Source organism: Rousettus aegyptiacus, unplaced genomic scaffold (genome assembly GCF_014176215.1).
Source record: "Rousettus aegyptiacus isolate mRouAeg1 unplaced genomic scaffold, mRouAeg1.p scaffold_m13_p_7, whole genome shotgun sequence".
Classification (NCBI taxonomy): Eukaryota; Metazoa; Chordata; class Mammalia; order Chiroptera; family Pteropodidae; genus Rousettus; species Rousettus aegyptiacus.
Genome location: NW_023416310.1, coordinates 62,977,775 through 62,998,779, shown reverse-complemented (window position 1 = coordinate 62,998,779; position 21,005 = coordinate 62,977,775). Strand labels below are relative to the sequence as shown.

At 39.4% G+C, this 21,005-nt stretch overlaps 1 protein-coding gene across 4 annotated transcripts in view; it reads left to right on the top strand.

Annotated features, from left to right (window-relative positions):
• The window catches only part of TGFBRAP1 (transforming growth factor beta receptor associated protein 1), a 65,420-nt gene that overhangs the window by 17,532 nt on the left and 26,883 nt on the right, over window positions 1-21,005 (top strand). For all 4 annotated transcript variants that reach the window (XM_036224111.1, XM_036224110.1, XM_036224112.1 and 1 more), the window contains 2 exons: window positions 11,276-11,976; window positions 20,716-20,910. In XM_036224111.1, coding sequence (XP_036080004.1) covers window positions 11,276-11,976; window positions 20,716-20,910 — 896 coding nt within the window. The remainder of the gene's footprint in view (window positions 1-11,275; window positions 11,977-20,715; window positions 20,911-21,005) is intronic.

The following is a 21,005-nucleotide window of genomic DNA, read 5'->3' as shown; positions in this document are numbered from 1 at the left end:
CAGTTTTTTTAGTACCATTTATTGAAATGAATTTTCTTTCCCCATTGAATTGCATTGGTGCCTTTGTCAAAAACCAGTTGAATGTATGGACTCAATGTACGACTCTAATTTTAGACTTTCTCTTCTGTTCCATTGATCTATTTGTCTATCCTAATGTCTTATTACTGCAATTTTATAGCAGTTTCTAGAGGCAATTAGTGTAAGTCTTTCAACTTTAGTCCTCATTTTCAAGATCATTTTGACTATTCTAGATACAGTCATGTGCTGTTTAAGGGCGGAACTGTGTTCCAAGAAATGTGTAGTTCTATGATTTAATTGTTGTGTCAGCATGACAGAGTACTTACACAAAGCTGGGTTGTATAGCCTATACTGCACACCTAGGTTATGTGGTACAGCCTATTGCTCTTGGCTACAAGCTTCTACAGCAGGGAACTGTACAAAACCACACAAGAGTAAATGAAACACAAGAGAAAATGATGCAATCAAGAGACCAAGTAAACATGAGATATATGAGGCTGCTGCTGGCGTACTACAGCATACTGTTTTACAGCAAACTTTTTTATAAGTAGGAAGAGTACACGCTAAAGTAACAATAAAATGTATAGCATAATAAATACATAAATAACAGTCATTTATTATCATTATCAAGTATTATATACTTGCGTGTGCTGTTCTTTTATATGACAGGAAGCACAGTGGATTTGTGTACACCAGCATCACCACAATCACATGAGGAATGTGTTGCACTGTGACGTTATGGCAGCTACAACATCACTAGGTGTCAGGAAATTTTCAGCTCCATTATCATCTTATGGGACCACCGTTGTATGTGTAGTTTGTCGTTGACTGAAACGTCGCTTATGTGGTGCATAACTGTATTTTGATTTCCATTTAAATTTTAAAACCGACTTGTCTATTTCTGCAGAGAAGTTTGCTGGGGTTATAATTTAGATCTTTAATGTCTAACAGTAACATTTTATGATTTTCTCCATAAAGATCTTTTACATCTTTGTTAAATACTTCATTCATACCTAACTTTTACTATGGTAAATGTCTTTTTTAAGATTAAAGTTTCTAATTACTGTTTCCATGTAGAAACTTTGATATATGAAAATTTTACGTATAAACAATATTTGTAAACTTTTCTTAATTCTAATAGATTATTTATGAGTTTCCATGCAAACAGTAATACCATCTGTAAATAATTACAGTTTTATGTCCTTGTTTTCAATTTATTATTACTATTCTTCTTTTTCAACTGTCAGACTCCCAGGACAGTGTTGAGTAGAGATGGGGCTGCCTTTTCAAAGTAACATAAACAGGGTGCTTTAAACAACTTAAATTTATTGTCTCACTGTCTGGAGGCGAGAGGTCTGAAATCAAGGTGATGGCAGTTTTGGTTCTTTCTGAGGGAGAATCTGTCCCAGGCCTCTCCCCTGGCTTCTGGTGGCCTCAGGCATTCCTTGGCTTGTAGATGGCCATCTTCTCCCTGTGTTTTCACCTGCCTTTCCTCTATGTCTGTCTGTCTCAGTGTCCAAATGTCTCCTTTTCATAAGGAACCTAATCATATTGGATTAGGGCCCACCCTACCGACCTCATCTTAACTCGATTATCTACAAGAACCCGATTTCCACAAAAGGTCATATTCACAGGTACTAGGAGTTAGATTTCAGCATATTTGGGGGGACATAATTTAACCCATGACAGATGGTAATAGTCTTATTCCTTGTTTAATGTTTTTTCCCTTTTAATTTTGTAAATATGGTGAAATAAACCAACAGATTTTATTACCTGAAATCGCCATTGCATCCTAATTTTTCATATTGTATTTATATATATATTGATTCAGTGTGCTAATATTGAATACTTTTGCATGTTTATTTATGAGTAAGAATGAACTATGATTTTTCTCCCCCTGTAGCTGTATCTGATTTGGATATCAAAGTTATACTTTATACTGGCTTTATAAAAAAAGTGTGTGGTGGAACTTACTGGGAGAACCATCTGGACCTGGTGCTTACATTATGGGATAAACAGCATCCATAACACCAGAATATAGCCAGTGCTCTTGCATTGCTCATACACTCATCCAAATCAGCTCCCATGGGCTTGGCTATGTGCCATGAAAAGAAGTAGGGCCTCTAGAAGCTTACAGGTCATATCAAAATCTCTTCTGCTCAGCTCCACAGGTAGCAGAAAGAATGAAATTGTTTTTGAGCCAGAGCTGAGGAAATCTGAAGAACCTAAAGGAAGATGCTAAAGCAACAAGTTTTTTTTTTTTAACAGTAGCTACAGGTGTTAACTAAAAGATAATGTTTCTGTGTACATCTGTAGAAGAAAATTAGTAGTTTTACATTAGCATTTTCAAAGACACTTCGATTCTAATTATCACTAGTGGCACTGTGTATTCTTAATTTGGTAGAAAGTAATTACTAATACTTTAATTTTGGCCCTTAGCACATATTGCTTTATGCTGTTGTTTATTTTTCTAGTCCTATCTTCTCAGTGAGGTTGGGAGACTCTTGGGAAATGAGACAGTCTTGTGTAACATGTTTTTTTGTTTTTTTAATTAACTTTTTAAAGGTTCTTGTTGCATATGTATTGTTATCTTTTTTAAACTATTGTCCATGAATGTATTGATATTTTTCAATTTCCCTAACTAGGTATGTGTTTTGCTATTTTGAGAAAAATGTAAAATATTGATCTTTTAAATTATAACCATGGTTTTAAAGTGACATTCTAACAGAAAATTCATTTAAATTTCAGATCAGCTTGAGATCACATAGTAAAGTGTGAATTGTACACCTTACAGAATTTTTAAATTTTATTACCATGTTAAAACTCTCTGAATTCAGACTCCTGTAAGTTAGCCTTATTAATAATATAGGGAGATATGGCCAAAAGTTTGCCTTTCTGTGATTCATATTTTATCTAAGTAAATTTATCATGTGAACTAGATCAGGGAGAAAAATTTTCCACTGCCTAAAGGAATAAACCATTGTTTAAGTATTGGAATGTTACTTTGTCAGCTTTCATTTATCTCTGCATAATTCTGTTTTAGCTACTTGGAATTTTATAATACAGTATTTGTTATCTGTAATCACTATTATTTGCTTTAGCTCTCCAGGACTTATCTACTGATTCTAAGTTTGTACCCTTAAACAACATATCCCCAATTTCCCCAACCCCCAGCCTCTATTATGCATCATTCTACTCTGCTTTTATGAGTTCAACTTTTTTAGATTCTATATATAAGTGATAGCATAATATTTGTCTTTTTCTCTCTGACATATCTCACTTAGCATAATGCCCTGAGGGTCTGTTCATGTCATAAATAATAGGATCTCCTTCTTTTTCATGGCCGAATAATATTCCTGTGTGTGTGTGTGTGTGTGTGTGTGTGAGAGAGAGAGAGACAGACAGACAGACAGAGACAGAGAGACAGAGAGAGACAGAGAGACAGACATCTTTATTATCTGTCAGTGGACACTTAGGTTGTTTCCATATCTTGATTTTTGTGAATAATGATACAATAAACCTGAGAGTACAGATGTCTCTTCAAACTCCTGTTTTCATTTTCTTTGGGTATATACCCAGAAATGGAATTGCTGGATTATATAGTAATTCTATTTTTATTTTTTTGAGGAACCTCCACATTGTTATCGCTAGTGGCTGCACCAATTTATATTCCCACCAACAGTGTACGAGGATTCCCTTATCTCCACATCCTCTCCAGCATTTATTATATCTTCTCTTCTTGATGACAGCCATTCTAGCAGGTGTTTTGATTTGCATTTCCCTGATGATTCATGATTTGAGCATCTTTTCATGTACCTGTTGGCCATTTGAATATCTTCCTTGGAAAAACATTGGTTTAGTTTTTCTGCCTACTTTTTATTGGATGGTGGGGTTTTTTGTTGTTATTGATTTGTATGAGTTCTTTATATGTTTTGGATATTAACCCCTTGTCTGATACATGGTTTGCATATATTTTCTCCCATTTTGTAGGTTGCCTTTTATTTTGTTGATTCTTTTGCTGTGCAGAACTTTTTAGTTTGATGTAGTCCCACTTGTTGAAATTTGCTTTTGTCACTTGTGCTTTTCGTGTCATATCTAAAAAAAAAAAAATCCTTTCCCAGTCCAATATCAAGTCATTTTTTCCAGGAGCTTTGTAGCATCAGATCTAAGGTTTAAGTTTTTAATCCATTTTGATTTAATTTTTGTGAGTGGTGTAAGTTAGGGGTCCAATTTCACTTTTCTACAAGTGGTTATCTGGTTTTCTCGCAACCATTTGTCGAAGAGCCTATCCTTTCTCCCATTGACTATTCTTGTCTCCCTTGTCAAATGTTGGTTGACCATATAAGTAGGGGTTATTTCTGGGCTCTCTGTTTGGTTCCATTGGTGAATGTTTTATACCACTACCATATTGTTTTAATTAGTATAGTTTTGTAATGTAGTTTGAAACTATAAAGTTTGCTACCTTTAGCTTTGTTCTTCTTTTTCATTTTCACTTTGACTATTTGTGGTCATTTTTGATTCCATACAAATTTTAGGATTGTTTCTTCTATTTCTGTAAAAAATACCATTGGAATTTTGATAGGGATTGCATTGAATCTATAGATTGATTTGGGTACAATGTACACTTTAACAACATTAATTCTTTCAATCTATGAACATGGATATCTTTCTATTTGTGTCTTATTTAATTTCTTTTATCAAGGTCTTATAGTTTTCATTGTATGGGTCTTTGGCTTCCATTGTTAAATTTATTCCTATTTTATTGCTTTTGCTGCTATTGTAAATAGGATACTGTTTTAAACTTCTTTTTCAGATGTTTTCTATAGAAACACAACTAATTTCTATATGTTGATTTTGTATCCTGAAACTTTACTGAATTTGTTTAGTTCCAACAGTTTTTTGATTGAGTCTCTAGGATTGTCTATATATCAGATCATGATTAACAAATAACAACAATTTTATATCTTTATTTCTGATTTGGATGCCTTTTATTTCTTTGTCTTGCCTTATTGCTCTAGCTAGTACTTCTAGTACCATGTTGAATAGGAGTGCCAAGAGTAGGCATCCTTATTTTCTCCTGACCTCAGAGGGAAATTTTTCAAATTTTTACCGTCGAATATAATGGTAGCTGTTGGTTTGTCATATATGTTCTTTATTATGTTGAGATACGTTCTCTATATACCTATTTTGTTGGGGGTTTTAATCATGAAAGTATATCGTATTTCATCAAATGTTTCTGCATCTATTGAGATAATCTTATGGTTGTATATTTTATTCTGTTAATACGGTGTATCACATTCATTGATTTGCATATGTTGAACCATCCTTCCATCCCAGGGATAAATCAACTTGGTTATGATAGCTAATTCTTTTAACGTGTTGTTAAATTCCATTTGCTAATATTTTGTTGAGAATTTTCGCATCTATGTTCATCAAAGATATTGGTCTATAGTTTTCTTGTGGTGTTCTTTTCTGGCCTTAGTATCAGGTTAATGCTGGCCTCATAAAATGAGTTTGGAAGTGTTCCTTCCTCTACAATTTTTGGAATAGTTTCAGGACTGACATTAATTCTTCTTTAAATGTTTGGTAGGATTCCCCAATGAAGCTGTCTGGTCCTGGGCTTTCCTGTGTTGGGAGATTTTTGATTACTGATTCCATCTCCTTACTAGTTATTGGTCTGTTCAGATTTTCTCTTTCTTCATAATTCAGTCTTGGCATGTCGTATGTTTTTTTAGGAATTTATTTATCCAATTCGTTAGCATATAATTGTTCATTGTAGTCTCTTATACTCCTATATATTTCTGTAGTATCGTTTGTAATCTCTTTCATTTCTGATTTTGAGTCTTCTCTCTTTTTATTTTAGTGTAACTAAGAATTTGTCCATTTTGTTCTTTTTTTTTTTTTTTAAACAGTTCTTCGGTTCACTGATACTTTCTCTTTTTTTTTCTGGTCATTTATTTTTGCTCTGATCTTTGTTATTTCCTTCTTCCTGCTAACTTGGGCTTCATTTGTTCCTTTTTCTAGTTCTTTGAAGTGTAAAGTTAGGTTACTTATTTGTGATCTATTTTCTTAATATATGTATTTCTTGCTATGAACTTCCCTTTCAAACTGCTTTTGCAATATCCCATAGGTTTTGGTATGTAGTCTTTACATTTTCATTTGTTTCGAGATTTTTTTTTATTTTACTTTTGATTTCTCTTGTGACATATTGTTTGTTCAGAGATGTGTTGTTTAATTTCCACATATTTGTAGATTTTCCAGCTTTCCTCCTCTTCATTTCTAGTTTTATACCTTCGATATTGGAAAAGATAATATGATTTCCATCTTCTTCAATCTGCTAAGAGTTATTTTGTGTCCTTTTCTATGATCTATCCTGGAGAGTGTTCCATGTGCCTTTGAGAAGACCATGTATTCTAGTTTCGTTGGATGGAATGTTTTAATAAATGTCTGTTAAGTACATTTGGTCTAATATATAGTTTGAGTCCATTGTTCCCTTTTTATTTTATCTCTAAATGATCTATCCGTTGCTGAACATGGGGTATTGTTATCTGCTTGTTCTTTCAGAACTGTTTGTATTTGCTTCTTGTATTTAAATGTTCCCATGTTGGGTGTGTGTATGTTTATGATTGTGATCTCTTCTTGATGAATCGCCCCCGTTATCATCATATAGTATCCTTCTTTGTCTCTTGCTTTTGTTTTTGGCTTAAAGTCTATTTTATCTGCTGTAAGTACAGCTAACCCCATTTTCTTTTGGTTTCTACCCACGTGGAATATCTTTTTTCATCCTTTCACCCTGAGCTTTGTGTCTTTATTAATCAATCAATCAATTAATTAATTATTTTAGGCCAGGCAACCCTTGGTTGATCTCACAGATTGCAAGAACTTTATCAGCTTACAATCCCTTATTTTTTATTTTTATTTTTTATGCCTGCAGCACCTGGTCTTCTTAAGTGATCTCCCAGCTAAGTACTAACCAGGCCCGACCCTGCTTAGCTTCCAAGATGCTTAGCTTCCAAGATCAGACAGGGTCGGGCTTGTTCAGGGTGGCGTGGCTGTAGACGCTTGTGTATCTTTAAAGCTGAAGTGAGTCTTTTGTAGGCAATATACAGTTGGGTGTTTTTTGTTTTTTGTTGTTGTTTTTTTTTCATCTGTTCAGCCACTCTGTGCCTTTTAATTGGTGAGTTCAATGCATTTACATCTAGAGTTATTATTGATTTGTGATGTTTTCTAATATTATATTTCTATGTCAATATCTAATATTGATTCTTGATGTTACTTATGCCATCTTATTAATTGCTTTTTGGGGTGTTTCATATTTCCATGGTTTCTTTTTCCTTCTGTTTCTACCTATCTTTGTAAATTGGCGATTTTCTGTGATGGTGTGCTCTGTATCCTTGTTATCTTCCTGCTCTGTTTTTGCTTTGTGGTACCATGAGACTTGCATAAGACATATCATAGATAAAAGAGTTCATTTTAAGCCCATTTAGCAACTTAACTTAGATTATCTACTAAAGCTTTACCCTTTTACTCCGCCCTTTTATGTTTTTTAAAATTTATTTATGTATTTTTAGTGCTTTGATGTCACCATTTCTTTGACCCCTTTTACCCCATCTATCTTCCCCCTCCCTCCTCCCCTTTTTATGTTTTTGATGTCATCATTTACTTCTTTTTATATTGTGTGTTCGTTAACACATTATAGCAGCTGTAGTTATTTTTGATATGTTTTCCTTTTGATTTTTATACTCTAGTTAATTGGTTAGCACATGACCCCATTTCATATTTAGTTTTCTAAGTCTGTGTATTTACCTTTACTGGTGTTCTGTTTGATGGTGTCATTATCTGGGTTTTCTCTGTCTCTGTGTGGGTGCGGCTGCTCCATTCTTCTTGCTCCCTCTTCTGGCGGAATTCAAAACTCACTGCCGGCTGCTGGAGACCTCTTTTGTTTTCCAGAAGGTGACACTATAGCTCAAGTTTGCCATTTCTCCCTTGGCTACAGACTGAGCGGTATTTTCTGAGTGGGCTCCCTGTTTGCCAGAGTTCTTTCTCATGCTGTGCATGGAAACACAAGAAGGCGGCTGCAGAGTTGGGGGAGGTGTGGTTTTAGTACTCAGGCTTTGGGGGTGCCTGCAGACCCCAGTAGGGAGATCCCTGGGTGTGAGACTTCAGGAGGCTGTGGGTGGACTTCCTGCTGTATGTGATCCCTTTAATGCCCTTTGAAATTTTTATCTACCCCTTTTCCAGCCTTCCCCACACCCCCCAACAACACCTTCCCCGCCCCCACCACCACCACCTGCCCAGGGTCCTGCTTGAGAAAAATGGGTTTCTCCAGGTGCATCTCTCACAGCCTGGGTAGCTGGCACTTACTCACCACTCTCCTTTCCACTACCAAAGAGGATGCCACAACCAAATATATCAGCCTTGTGCAGCCTTTCAGGAGTGCAATGCTGGGAAAGTTTCTCTTTCCCCTGCCTCTGCCATGATCAAACTTGTGTTTTAGTTTTGTTTGTTCCAAAGGCATGCTGTATTCTCCCCCTTGGGAATGCTGGGCTTCTGCACTCTTGTCTGTACCTCTGCCCCTTGTCAGCATTCTCCAGGTTTTTCCCCAATCACAGGACAGGTTGTCTGGGCAAGTGTGTTGACTCCACTGGTTCCCAGTTCTGTCTGCCTATCACTGGATGTACCATGGGTGAGACTCCACCTGGGCCCCTTGGTGTGTGGTGTTAGATCCCACAGCACCCACCAGGGTGCTTTGTTTGTGGACGGATATCTAATTTGTTGTTTAAAAAAGGGGGGAATAAAAAGGAGGAACATTTTATGCCACCATTATGTTGGTGTCACTCTCTTGCTTTTTATAAATTACCACTTAATTATTAAAGCAACTTTCTTATTTAAAGGCCCATAGTAGGAAACTCATTTTTAGCAAGACTTGAGTAACTGTAGTTATAGGTAATGAAACAAGATTGTTTTTTTTTAATATTATAGAATTATGACTTTTTAATAAACCAAATGCTTTTCTTACAACTCCCTCTTCTCTCTCCCTCCTCCTCCATTTACCCCAGTATTTTAGGCTAAATTCGAGGCGTTTGATTCTTTCCATATGCAGTTGACCCTTGAACAGCACTGATTTGAACTGCACAGGTCCACTTATATGTGGGTTTTCAGTGGCAGTGCCAGTGGGCTCAAGGGTCAACTGTATTCTTTATTACAGAAATGTTTGGTATATTTCTTATGCTAAGTAAGACACAATGTGCTTTTAAAAGATTAGGTAGGGAAGTTTGATTATCACTGCCTGAAGCTTATTTCTCTATTCCTTCTGCAAAGTGAGTGGTACAATTCACATTTTAAATAGTAGAATCACTCTATCCTGCCATTTTAAAATACAGCCCTATTGCTTAATCAGCGAAGGAAGAACTATTTCATATTACTTTGCTTTCACAGACTTAGGATGTTTCACAGCCTACATTTCAATATCTGTGTATAACTCATTAGAATTTAAATAGAAAAAGGCTGTCAAGGTTGGGTTTTGGTGATTCTATTTCGTCATGAGAAATAGATGTTAGTGTTTAAAAACTGAATCAGAGATTAAAAATCTACTCCTCACCCAACCCTAGGCTTTCCCTGAGACCCAGGGGAGTTTCTGCAGACCCAGGCGGATGGACTTGGTTCCTTTGTGAGGCCTTCTGAGCCTCACTCCTCACTCCCATCTCTTTTCCCTAGTCTCTGTGAAGATAAGCTCATGTAAATGAAATGAATGTGTGTGTGTGTGTGTGTGTGTGTGTGTGTGTGTGTGTCTGGCTTACCTTTCAGTCTGTCTGTCAGTGGAGATGGACATAGATTATCCACATTTAAGGCCATCCCTTGGTGCCCAGCTTAGGAAATAAAAACAGTGGGCTAGAGGCTTGAGAGGGATGCATTAATGATGAGATCAAAAGCCAGCTTTTATTGAGCGCTTATGTTATCTGACTCCATCCTTAAAGAATAATGTGAAGTAGATGACATTATTACTCTCATTTCACAGGTGAGGAAGCTAGTCAGGGAGAAGCCAAGTGAGCTTCCCAAGGTCATATAGCTAGTAAGCAACAGGAAAGGGATAGGAAGGAACTCTGCGTCTGTCCTGTGGGAAAATATCACCCCCAGATTGGCATACCCTCCTTCCTGGGACTTTTGGAGAGGGAAACAGAGTCTTATTCATGTGTAGCTGTCCTTGCCCCCGTGGACAAGGGGATATAAAATTGTAGAATTCTAAAATCTTTGAGGTGATTCCTCTCCTTCTCTGATGCATGAATTTTTCTCGAACATTTCCAAGAACTCTTTCAGCTTTTGCTGGAATGCCTCAAAAGATTAAGGAATTTAGTCTCTCATGAGGCAACCCTGTTCTTGGGAGCCTGAAGTGGTAGGAAAGCCTCAGCAGCCCTCCTCTTATGCTCCTCGGTCTTCTGCAATTTTCTTAGAGCTTCGGGACCGCTCATCAGGGACTACCTGCCACGTGCAAGTCTGCTTTCTTGCCCTCTGGGAAATCGGGATGGCCATCTTACTTCTTTCCACTGCCTCATACTCTGTGGAGTACGAAACCAGAGTCCTCTTCAGAGGAAGAAGTAGGAAGCCAAGGGTTGGGCTGGGGGGCAGTCAGTGAGATTAACCCATTAAGTGACATGTCTGCAACCTTCTCACAAATCCACTGGGTATCTGAACTCTTCACCTGAAAGATTAGGAGATTCGAGGCACACCTTTACCACTCTGCATGACACACATTCACTCTGGGAGCCATGTATGGTGCCAAGACCAACACGCATGCCTCCTTGGGGAGAATACAAAGGAATTCAAGGTGTGGTTCCTGCCTCAGTGCGTCTTCCAAGATCTGACATAGTCGTGTGTCACCATTCACTTAAACGCAAAATCAAGTGGCCAGAGATACTCAGTGTGGATCATTTTTGCCTTTTTCCACAGTGTTTTCGTTGTGCTGTCTGTGAGTGAATACGTGTGTTTGTCTTCCACCTGCAGGTATGTCTCCCAGCAAGGACGCGCCATACAGCTGTCAGCTCTGGAGCACGCACGGGGTGGCTCTCCTGCTGGGGTCTGCCATTTGTCTGGTGGGAGGCGGGCAAGTAGGAAATGTTTTCTTTCCTTCACTCTTTTTTAACGATTTCCTTTCCCTGAGATTGTGACCGAGGAATCAATATATATCCATTGCAATCTGAAATGGTTCTGCTTCTTCCTCGTTATGCCCAGTGACCTTTTTCTTTTCCTCTTCCCTCAGACCAGCCGCAAGCATGATGAGCACCAAGGCCTTTACATTGGTCTCTGCCGTTGAGCGGGAGCTGCTAATGGGTGACAAGGAGCGTGTCAACATCGAGTGTGTGGAGTGCTGTGGCAGGAACCTCTACGTGGGCACCAGCGACTGCTTCATCTGCCACTTCCTGCTGGAGGAGAAGACTCTGCCTGCTGGGACAGCCACATTCACTGCCACTAAGCAGCTGCACAGACACCTGGGTTTCAAGAAGCCAGTGAGTGAGCTGCGAGCAGCATCGGCCCTCAACAGACTACTGGTGCTCTGTGACAACTCCATAACTCTGGTCAACATGCTGAGCCTGGAGCCTGTCCCCTCAGGGGCCCGCATCAAAGGGGCCATGGCGTTGGCCTTGAATGAGAACCCTGTGAATGGAGACCCATTCTGCGTGGAGGTCTGCATCATCTCTGTCAAACGCAGAACCATCCAGGTGTTCATGGTATACGAGGACCGGGTTCAGATTGTCAGGGAAGTGTCTACACCGGAGCAGCCCCTGGCTGTGGCTGTGGATGGCCACTTCCTATGCCTGGCCCTTACCACCCAGTACATCATCCTGAACTACAACACAGGCGTCTCCCAGGACCTGTTTCCGTACTGCAGCGAGGAGAAGCGCCCCATCGTCAAGAGGATCGGAAGACAGGAGTTCCTCCTGGCGGGCCCAGGAGGACTGGGTGAGCAGGGTGCTGTCACTCCCGCCAATCTCCGCCTCCCGTCTGCCCTTTCTCTGCATTATCTCCATGAATTCCTGCTGAAACCTGGGAAGGAGATTTTAGTTGTGAAAAATAGATACTCGTAAAGAGTATGTGCCCCCATTGAGGATACATGGCAGAATATAAACAGAATCACATAATCAGTGTTTGCTAAAATTTCATTAGATCGTTTTGTGAATGTGGGATTAATGGAACAAAAATAGACTGGTCACAAAACCAGTTTTATTTTGTGCTAATGTGGAGCCTGAATATGGCTCTGGGGAGAAAATTCCTCTAAGTATATAACTACAAAATTAAAAATCTGTGAGAGTTCTTGATAAGATTTTCTCAAGTAGGTGAGATTGTCCGTTGATCCTTTTTACTCTTCATTCTAAAAAGGAGTTAAGGTAGCTGACCGATAGGTCTTTTCAAATGTGCAGACTTCACTGTGACGTCCGTGATTTTCTCTTAATTGACTGCGATTTCATCCCACCAGAAAGGTTCTAGTAGCCTGCTCCTTGACTTTCTTATTCTCTGCACTGCCCTATCGAAATTAAGAATCAGAGCTATTAATATCACTGGTGACTCATGTATTTTCTCTCAGCCATGGCTGGTTCACATTAGGATTCATGTGTATGTCTGAGGCACAGGTGGTGGGGGGTGTGAACTCACCTCAACACCAGTATCTTTTAATTGTAGAGAATCTGTGTGTTGGCATCTCATTTCAAAGTGATGGGTACAGACATTTTCTGGTAATAACAGAATTGAGGTCATGAGCTGATTAGTGGACGTTTCTTGATTTTTACTTTTTTTTTTTTTAACGGACTTTTTTAGAGCAGTTTTAGGTTCATAGCAAAGCTGACCAGAAAGTACAGAGTTCTCAACACCCTCTGCCCCAAACACACACAGCTTCCCCCACTGTCAACATCTCCCTACAAAGTGGCACATTTGTTACAATAAATGACTGTACTGACACATTATCACCTAAGTCCACAGTTTATATTAGGGTACACTCTTGGCGTTGTGCATCCTTTGAGTTTGGACAAATGTATGATGCCTTGTTCCCATATTCTCGGTGTCATACAGATTATTTTCACTGCCTTAGAAACCCTCTGCGCTCCACCTATTCAGCCCGACCTCCTCAACCCCTGGCAACCACTAATCATTCTAGAATGTCATTTAGTTGAAATCCTACAATGTGTAGTCTTTTTACAGTGGCTTCACTTAGTAATATGCACTAAGGTTCCTCCATGTCTTTTCATGGCTTGATAACTCAGATTTTCACTTTTTGGAAAAAAAATTTTTTTACCCAACCACTTTTTCTTTAAAAAAAACTATAATGAAAATATTTTATTATGGAAAACATTTAAACATATATAGTAAAGAGAATAGTGTAGTGAACCCAACGTACCCATCACCCAGCCTCCGCTATTACCGGGTCCTTGCCAGTTGTTTGATTTATATGCCTAACCACTCTCCCTCCTTAGTTATTTTGAAGCTAATAACAGACATCATAGCATTTACCTGTAAATATTTCAGTGTATAGTTCTAAGTTATGTTTTTAAAAAGAAAACCACAATACCATATATAGCTAAAAATTTTTAACAGTGATTTCTTAATATCAAATGTCAATGCATGTCATATTTCTATTATGTATCATGCAATATAGAGACATACATAAATACATATGAACATACGTTTATATCTAAGTATGTGTGTGTTCATTTTTCAGTTTGTTTGAATCAGATTCTCACAAAGCCTGTACAGTACAATTGCTTGATAGATCTATTTAGTTTATCTTTAGGTTTTCTCTCCTTCTCTTTTTATTTTTCTTTAATTTTTTGTTGACGGAATTGAACTATTTCACTTTTAACTGCCCACAGCCTGAATTTCGATAATTTTATCCCCTTCTTTTGTTGAATATGTCAAGCTGACTTTTGTGCTTCCTGCAAACTGATAATTAAGTGGCAAGATTTATCAGATTTGAGTGTCATTTATTTCTTATTGTTTTGGGCATGGGCTAAGCTTCTTCATAAGTGATAGAAGACTTCTATCAGAGTCAAATAGTTTCTTTTTTATCTCTTTGTGATGTTAATAGCTGTTTTTGAGGATTGCCTAGATCCTTTAAACGAGGGTGCCCAACCCATCAGCCACAGACCTCTATGGTCCCCGCCTGTTAGGAACCTGGCTGCACAGCAGGAGGTGAGCAGTGGGCCAGGGAGAGAGAGAAGCTTCATCTGTATTGGCAGCCGCTCCCCAGTGCTAGCATCACCACCTCAGCTCTACCTCAGATCCTCAGGCACTAGATTCTCATAGGAGCAATGGTCCTTGGTGCCAACGAGATTGGGGACCACTGTTTTAAATCATTAGGGTCTGCCAAATGGCAACATTCTATTTTTGTCCCTTTGTCCTTCATATACAAACTGGAATGCTTTGTGGAAGAGAAACTTCTCATTAACTATTTGGTTGCCCCCAGGTACACGATATAAAAAAGGCAGGATGAGGTTTTCAATAAGGAGATCTGTCTTCCAGAAGTGACTTTGTAAAGTCATACAGAATCATGGTTTTTAACAAATATATGGCATGTTTGGGTCCATCTGTGCTGGTGGGCATTTCTTCAGGTTGACTGTTGAGTCCCCGTCACATGTCCCTAGAACTTTGATAGCTTCCTTGCCTTGTGGTATGTCAAGGTGTTCCAGGCTTACTTGGTCCATTCTCTGCCCTGAATCTGCTTTCAGCTATTTCCCCAAGGACCCGTGGTGTTCAGAGACGCAGTCTGGGTGCTAGAGGTGCTTGTCATTCATTATTTCTAGCCACTTCAGTGGAGAGAGCTCAGAAATATGTGTTCGCTTTTTTTTTTTTTTTTTTTAAGATTAAATCATTATGAGATCATATTGCTAGAACCAGTTCAGGGAGGCAGGTTATTGACCTCACCTACCTGTATACCTGTATCTCCTGTCAACCACACCAAAAATCTTAGCAAACTTCCACCCAACACAGTTGTTCCTTTGACTTGTCCCACAATACACAGAACAGAATACAGTTCTGACACGACTGTTCCCACAATGTTAATACTGAAAAAAGTTTGATTGTGTATAGCTCTTTTTCTCCTCACGGTAGGGTATATAGCCCATTAGGAATGTACAGTCACATTACTGTGTTTTAAAGTCACTTGGAAGGGTTCCCCTCTGTATGGTTATGCTACCAACTGGGTATACAGTAGTTAGATTAACTTTTGACTTTTAGAAATTGCTTTATTTTATTTTTCATTATGTAAATAGTTACAAGTTTCCAAGTCAGATGGATTCCAATTGTTATAATATATCCTGTGTCCTTCACCTATTCTCGTCTTCCTCCATAGGTAACCTTTATTTTTATGTTTTATCCTTTCATTTTTAAATAAACAAATAGGTAAAAATTTGTATCTCCCTCTGTCTTGGCTTTTTTTTTTTTTTTTAACTTACCAGTGTATTTTTACTTAACAGGGCATGCTACTCTGTCATGTGGCAGTACTCTAGTTTATTCAGTCTGTCCCTTGTTGGTGGGCATTTGGGTTTTTTCCAGACTACGGTATTAATAGGAACTTACCTTTTTCTATTTTTCCCGTGTATTTACGAAAAGCTTTCTAGGGTGGGCTCGCTGAGTCCAAGAGTAAATGCATGTGAATTTGCTAGGTATTGCCATATTCCCCTTGGTGAATGTTGAACCATTTTACATCCTCCCCAGCCATGCAGGACAGTGTCTGTTTTTCCTCAGCTTTGCCAAGGGCGTAGAGTATGCGGTCAGACTTGCGTGGTTTTGCCAGTTTGGTACATTAGAGATGGTATCTCAGTGTAGTCAACTGCATTTCTCCTGTTATAAACAAGATGGAACATTTTTCCTACATTTGAGAGCCATTTGCATTTCTTTTGATGAGGATTATCTGTCCTCTCTAAGCATTCATTTTAGTGTTCTTTGTGTTTTCAAGATACCAACTTGCTGTTTTATGTTCCAAATATTTGTTCCCAGTTTTTACCATGAAGAAGCTTTTCTTAAAAATTTCTGTATAATCAAATGTGTTAACCTTTTTATTGTTTCTTGATTTTGAGTCATAATTAGGGATGTTTCCCCTCTTCCAGGTTATACACAAATGCACTCACATTTTTGTGCTAGTAATTATGGGTTCATTTCTTATAGTGAAGAGGATAAGTAATGGATTCAGTTTTTTCCTTTTCTACGTGGCTGTCTGTTATCCCAACAAACTGATCGAAGAGTCCTGTTCCTTGCTGACCTAAGTGGCTGCCTTTAGCGTACACGAGGTTTCTTTATGCCATTGGGTCTGTTTTTCTTGTTTTGTTCCAGTCCGATTGTCTGAGCTAATACTCGTTTTAGTTATAAAGATTTTATAGTGAAACATTTGATTCTAGTATCTTTTTGTTGATTGTTAGGATTGAAAGGAAGCGATAGTCAATCATATCTAGGATGCATTTTCCTCAAACTCACTCAATGACAAGGACATCATGCTAAAGGAACAATTAAGAACAACCTTCTTAATTGTTATTTTTAATTGTTGTACCAATTGTAAGCAAATTGGAAGATCACATGTTAGCTTTCTCATGCATCATCACCCTTGTATAGGTTCTGTATACAACACAGTAGCCACCACTATCATTATATGGCTTTAGAATTAAGCTCAAACAAATTACTATAATGAATACAAAGGGACTTTTACACATTTGAAAGCTATGAATTGTCATTTTGCCCACTTCTTTTCTTTTTCAAAGTAACGTGGGCCCATTCCTGTGTCACAAGAAATAGCTCTTAACTCTTGCCTTAAATTTTACTATTTAAGCATACTTTGTTGAAAATTTCATAATAGATTATTGTGTCTTTAAACTCTATTCTGTGATAATCATGCTTCTTGAAAAGTATACATAATTCAGCTACTTCTTAGCTCACAGGGCCGCTTCTTTCCCAGCTCAGATGAGAGGGTGCACTGATATTAAGAGGGTGCGCAATTGAAAATAATAGTTTTTAAAGGTTTGTACCATTTAGGAATTGTGTCACATTTTCACTCCTGCAACACTGTAGAAACAATAGTCTGTATCACCTACTTAGCAAGCATATAATTAGTTGGTGGGTGTGAATGACAGTGCCCTCTGTTCCCAAGTGGATCTGGGGCACATTATACTGCTTGACCTGTGTCCCCTAATTGCCAGTTACTGTTCTGCTCTTTTGTTCTAGTGAAATTTTTGGATTTTCTCTTTATGTAGAAGCCTTTGTTCTTGACCTCTGGTTTCTGTCCTTTACATTTTGAGAACATTCATGCTGGGGCTTCTGCCCCACACAGTTTTCAGGTGAGGCAAGGCTCAGTCTAACCTGGTTGAGTGCTGCGGCCCTGATTGATTCCCAGGGTAAGGCTAGACAACGTTTTGGCTTCCGTGTCCTCTGAGAGTTGTGCTGTACAGAACTTACCCAAAGTTCAGCAGAATCCTCAGGATTAACTGCATTTGCCAAACTCCTGGATGAAGGTGGCAGGCACGGTGCCAGTACCCTCGAATTGCTTTTCTTTCCCCTGTAGGCTCTTTAGCGGCTGGTTCTAAACACATGAAAAATTCAATAGTGCGCTAACCTGGTTCACTCCTCCAAAGCTCAGCCTTAATTTCAGATTCTTAATGCTCCCATAGCTCGGCGCCTCGTGTTTGGCTCCTTCAGCATTTTTTGATGTGATTTGAATGCTGTGGTGATGCAGTTGTTGGGTTAATTCAGACCTTAGTTCCACCCTGTCTGCTACTGTGAGATGTTGGGGATGCCAGGTGCCTTCCGTTACGTCCGTCGCCCCCCTCTGGAACGGACCCAGACCCTGTTATTGGTCCGTCTTGCCTTTGGCTCTGAGTCACTTCAGTGTCGTCCTCCACATTTCCATGGATCTCCTTGACTTCTTATCTGCTTTGGAAAGAAATGAGAACAGAAGGCGCTCACCAGCTTCAGGAGCAGCCTTCGGTTGTGCCGTGCAGAGATGTGCCCTCTCGTGTCATCTTGTGTTCTACACTGGCTTTCGGTGTGCTCCGTGCAACCATCTGTCCCCCTTCAGGAAGGAAAGGTGCTATTACCCCCTGAGAAAGTACTTGAACTCCAGGCTCTCCTCTCTGTGACCTCCAGTTCCTTAAAGCGCAAACCTTGCCTCTCACCCAGCCCTGCCCCTTGATCCCTGTGTTTAGACTCAGCCCAGGCCCGTTAACCTGAGGCCACCAGCTGCATGGTAGCCTTTGACTCATGCTCTTGCTTGCTCCCACTAAGGAGCCAGGTTCCCCCTGGAAGTTGTCCCCCTCCTCTGCTGTATCCCTACCCCTGGCCTAAGGCCTGCTTCCTGGTGGCAGGCAGCTGCCTGGCTTTCCCCAGCGTCCAGAGCTCTCCCTCCTTCCTAAAGCACCTGTGATCCTGTAACTAATTCAGACTGTGCTCCTCAGCTCGATTTTCCAGTCAGCACCTCTTGCTCTGACCCTAACTTAACTTTTAGACCCTCTGAGCCTCACAAAAGGGTTTGCCCTGTTTCAGGAGCTGCTCTGTTAGGGGAACACACACCCCTTCTCCTGCCTCCCTGTGACCTGCTTCTTACTGCCAGACCCCCGCCCCCCCGCCCCGCCCAGCCTCTGTGTCACCTTCCCTGTGAAGTCTCTGATCCCTGGGCTCTGGCTGGACTCCACCTCCCATCAGCACTTTCCCCACTTTCCTCCTGCTGGCTGTTATCTCTTGGTATTTAGATGTTCTCCTTAGCCCCTCACTACTGCAAGTTCCTTGAATGTGTCTCTGTCTCTGTCTCTCGGTACCTAACCCAGGGCTCCACGTATAATAGGCACCTAGCAGATGTTGACTGAATTTAAGTTGATGCTCAACATATAGATTTATAGTTTTTTCTTTTTGTGTGTACTCAATAAATGAGCTTTCCTTTCTGTGTGAGATGAGCTCACCAGAAGTCACACATTCTTTTGATGTATTTGTACTCAATTTTATGCTATTATTTAAAATGCCGCAGTGACTTTCCTTTTACTTATCAATTGGTGATAGATTTAAAGGTGGAATCATTGAATTAAAGTGTAGGCGTATATTCAGTTTTGATAGATAAAAGCACATTATTCTCCAAAAAGTGTTTCCTCATACCGCACCAATACTCGGTACTGCCAGTCTATAACCTTTGTCCAATTCGATGGGTAAAAGTTCATTTGTCACTTTTTTTCCCATTAAATTTCTGTTCCCCTGATTACTAGTGAACATGGGAACCTTCATGAATTAATTAGTCATTTGCATTTTGTCTCCTGCGACTTACTGATTCAGATCCTTTGTCTGTTTTTCTATTGAGTTATTAGTCTTTTTTGTAATGATTGTTGGAGATGAAAGGATAAAATGGAAATATACATGTAAGGTAGAAGAACGGTTTACGTTAGGCAGTTGTGACTCTGCAGCGAGAGATGAACTCTCACTCACATGCACACTCACACACAGACACACACACACACATGCACACATGAAGCTTATTGTTGTCTCATCTTAACAGAATTTTAGCTGGTACAGATGCACATGCCAAGAGCCAATGTTCAAAGTGTCCGGCAGGACTAGGCAAGGGTCCTATGTACAGCGTTGTGCTGCAGGGAGGGCCTCAGTGTGTCGGTGAGAGCGAGGTGTGCATGCCTGTCAGAGCCCCCATGGTACCTATTTTCAGGAACAGCCTAACCTAGAGGGACAGAACTGTCTTTGTACCTGATTAAGTGTAGTACTTTTCAATCTTTGTAACCACTGAAAATTTAGGAGAGTCAGTGATTTCACAGGTTTAGGACTTTTGCTCACATGATATATTTCAGATACCGTCCATTATTTCAATCTTAAAATACTCCCTGTATCTCCTTCTGTCTCTCTCCCTCTCCTCCCTTCTCTCCTGAGTGCGGTGGAGACTGCTTGACTCCTGCAGTAGCATCTAATCGTTTGCATGCTGTTTTTAAAGGTGTCTTATGTCAACTACTTTGAAAACTAAGTTAAAATGGATTGACTTTACTTGATGAATGCATTAATTTTGGTAAACCCCAGAATCTATGGACTGTATACAACTCACTTGGAAATGGCTCGTTTAGTACTTTATGTACAATAGAAACTGTCTAATATGGAAGCTATCACTGACAAACACACAGCACTCGTCTTGAATGCAAAATTGGTTCTATCTGTATTATACTGCACGTGTATCCAAAATTATACTTCAGCCCTGAGCAGGGACAGTTCCTGATAGGATGCCTTGTAGAGTGCCTGGCACATAGCAGGTGCTCAATTATTTGAATAAGCGTGTTCAATATTCATTGTTGAATGAATGTACAATGAAGAGCTGTAACTTAACGATGCAAACCAGTTGGAAAACTAGATATGAAAGAAAGCTTATGAAGCTTTTTGAATTGTTTGAAAATAACTTTTTCCCCACATGTGAGGACATATGTATTATGAACCTTCATGTAGGTGTATGTAAACATTTGTTTACTTTCACTTTTAATTGGAAGTAAATATAAGAAAATATGCATTCTAGGGAAGCTAGTTCTCACAAAATAAAGTCATGTGTGGTTCTTCGCACATGCAACGTATTATCTTTTCTATCTTAAAATATAATGAAGGTGTGGGGGTGAATATTCTGCATCCAGACACAGGGATAAAAAAAATACCATAGTTATTTGAAGGCTCACCTAACTCTTCCTATTTTTCTAGGCATGTTCGCCACAGTCGCTGGGATTTCTCAGCGAGCCCCTGTGCACTGGTCGGAGAATGTGATCGGGGCTGCCATCTGCTTCCCGTATGTCATAGCACTCGATGACGAATTTATCACAGTTCACAGCATGTTGGATCAGCAGCAAAAGCAGACTCTGCCCTTTAAAGAAGGCCACATTCTACAGGATTTTGAAGGTACTTGTTTACAGAAATCCTATCAAAGCTTAGTGATCAACCCTTTTATGACTTTTCTGCAGTAAATGCTATTAAGGGCCAATTAGGGACAGGGC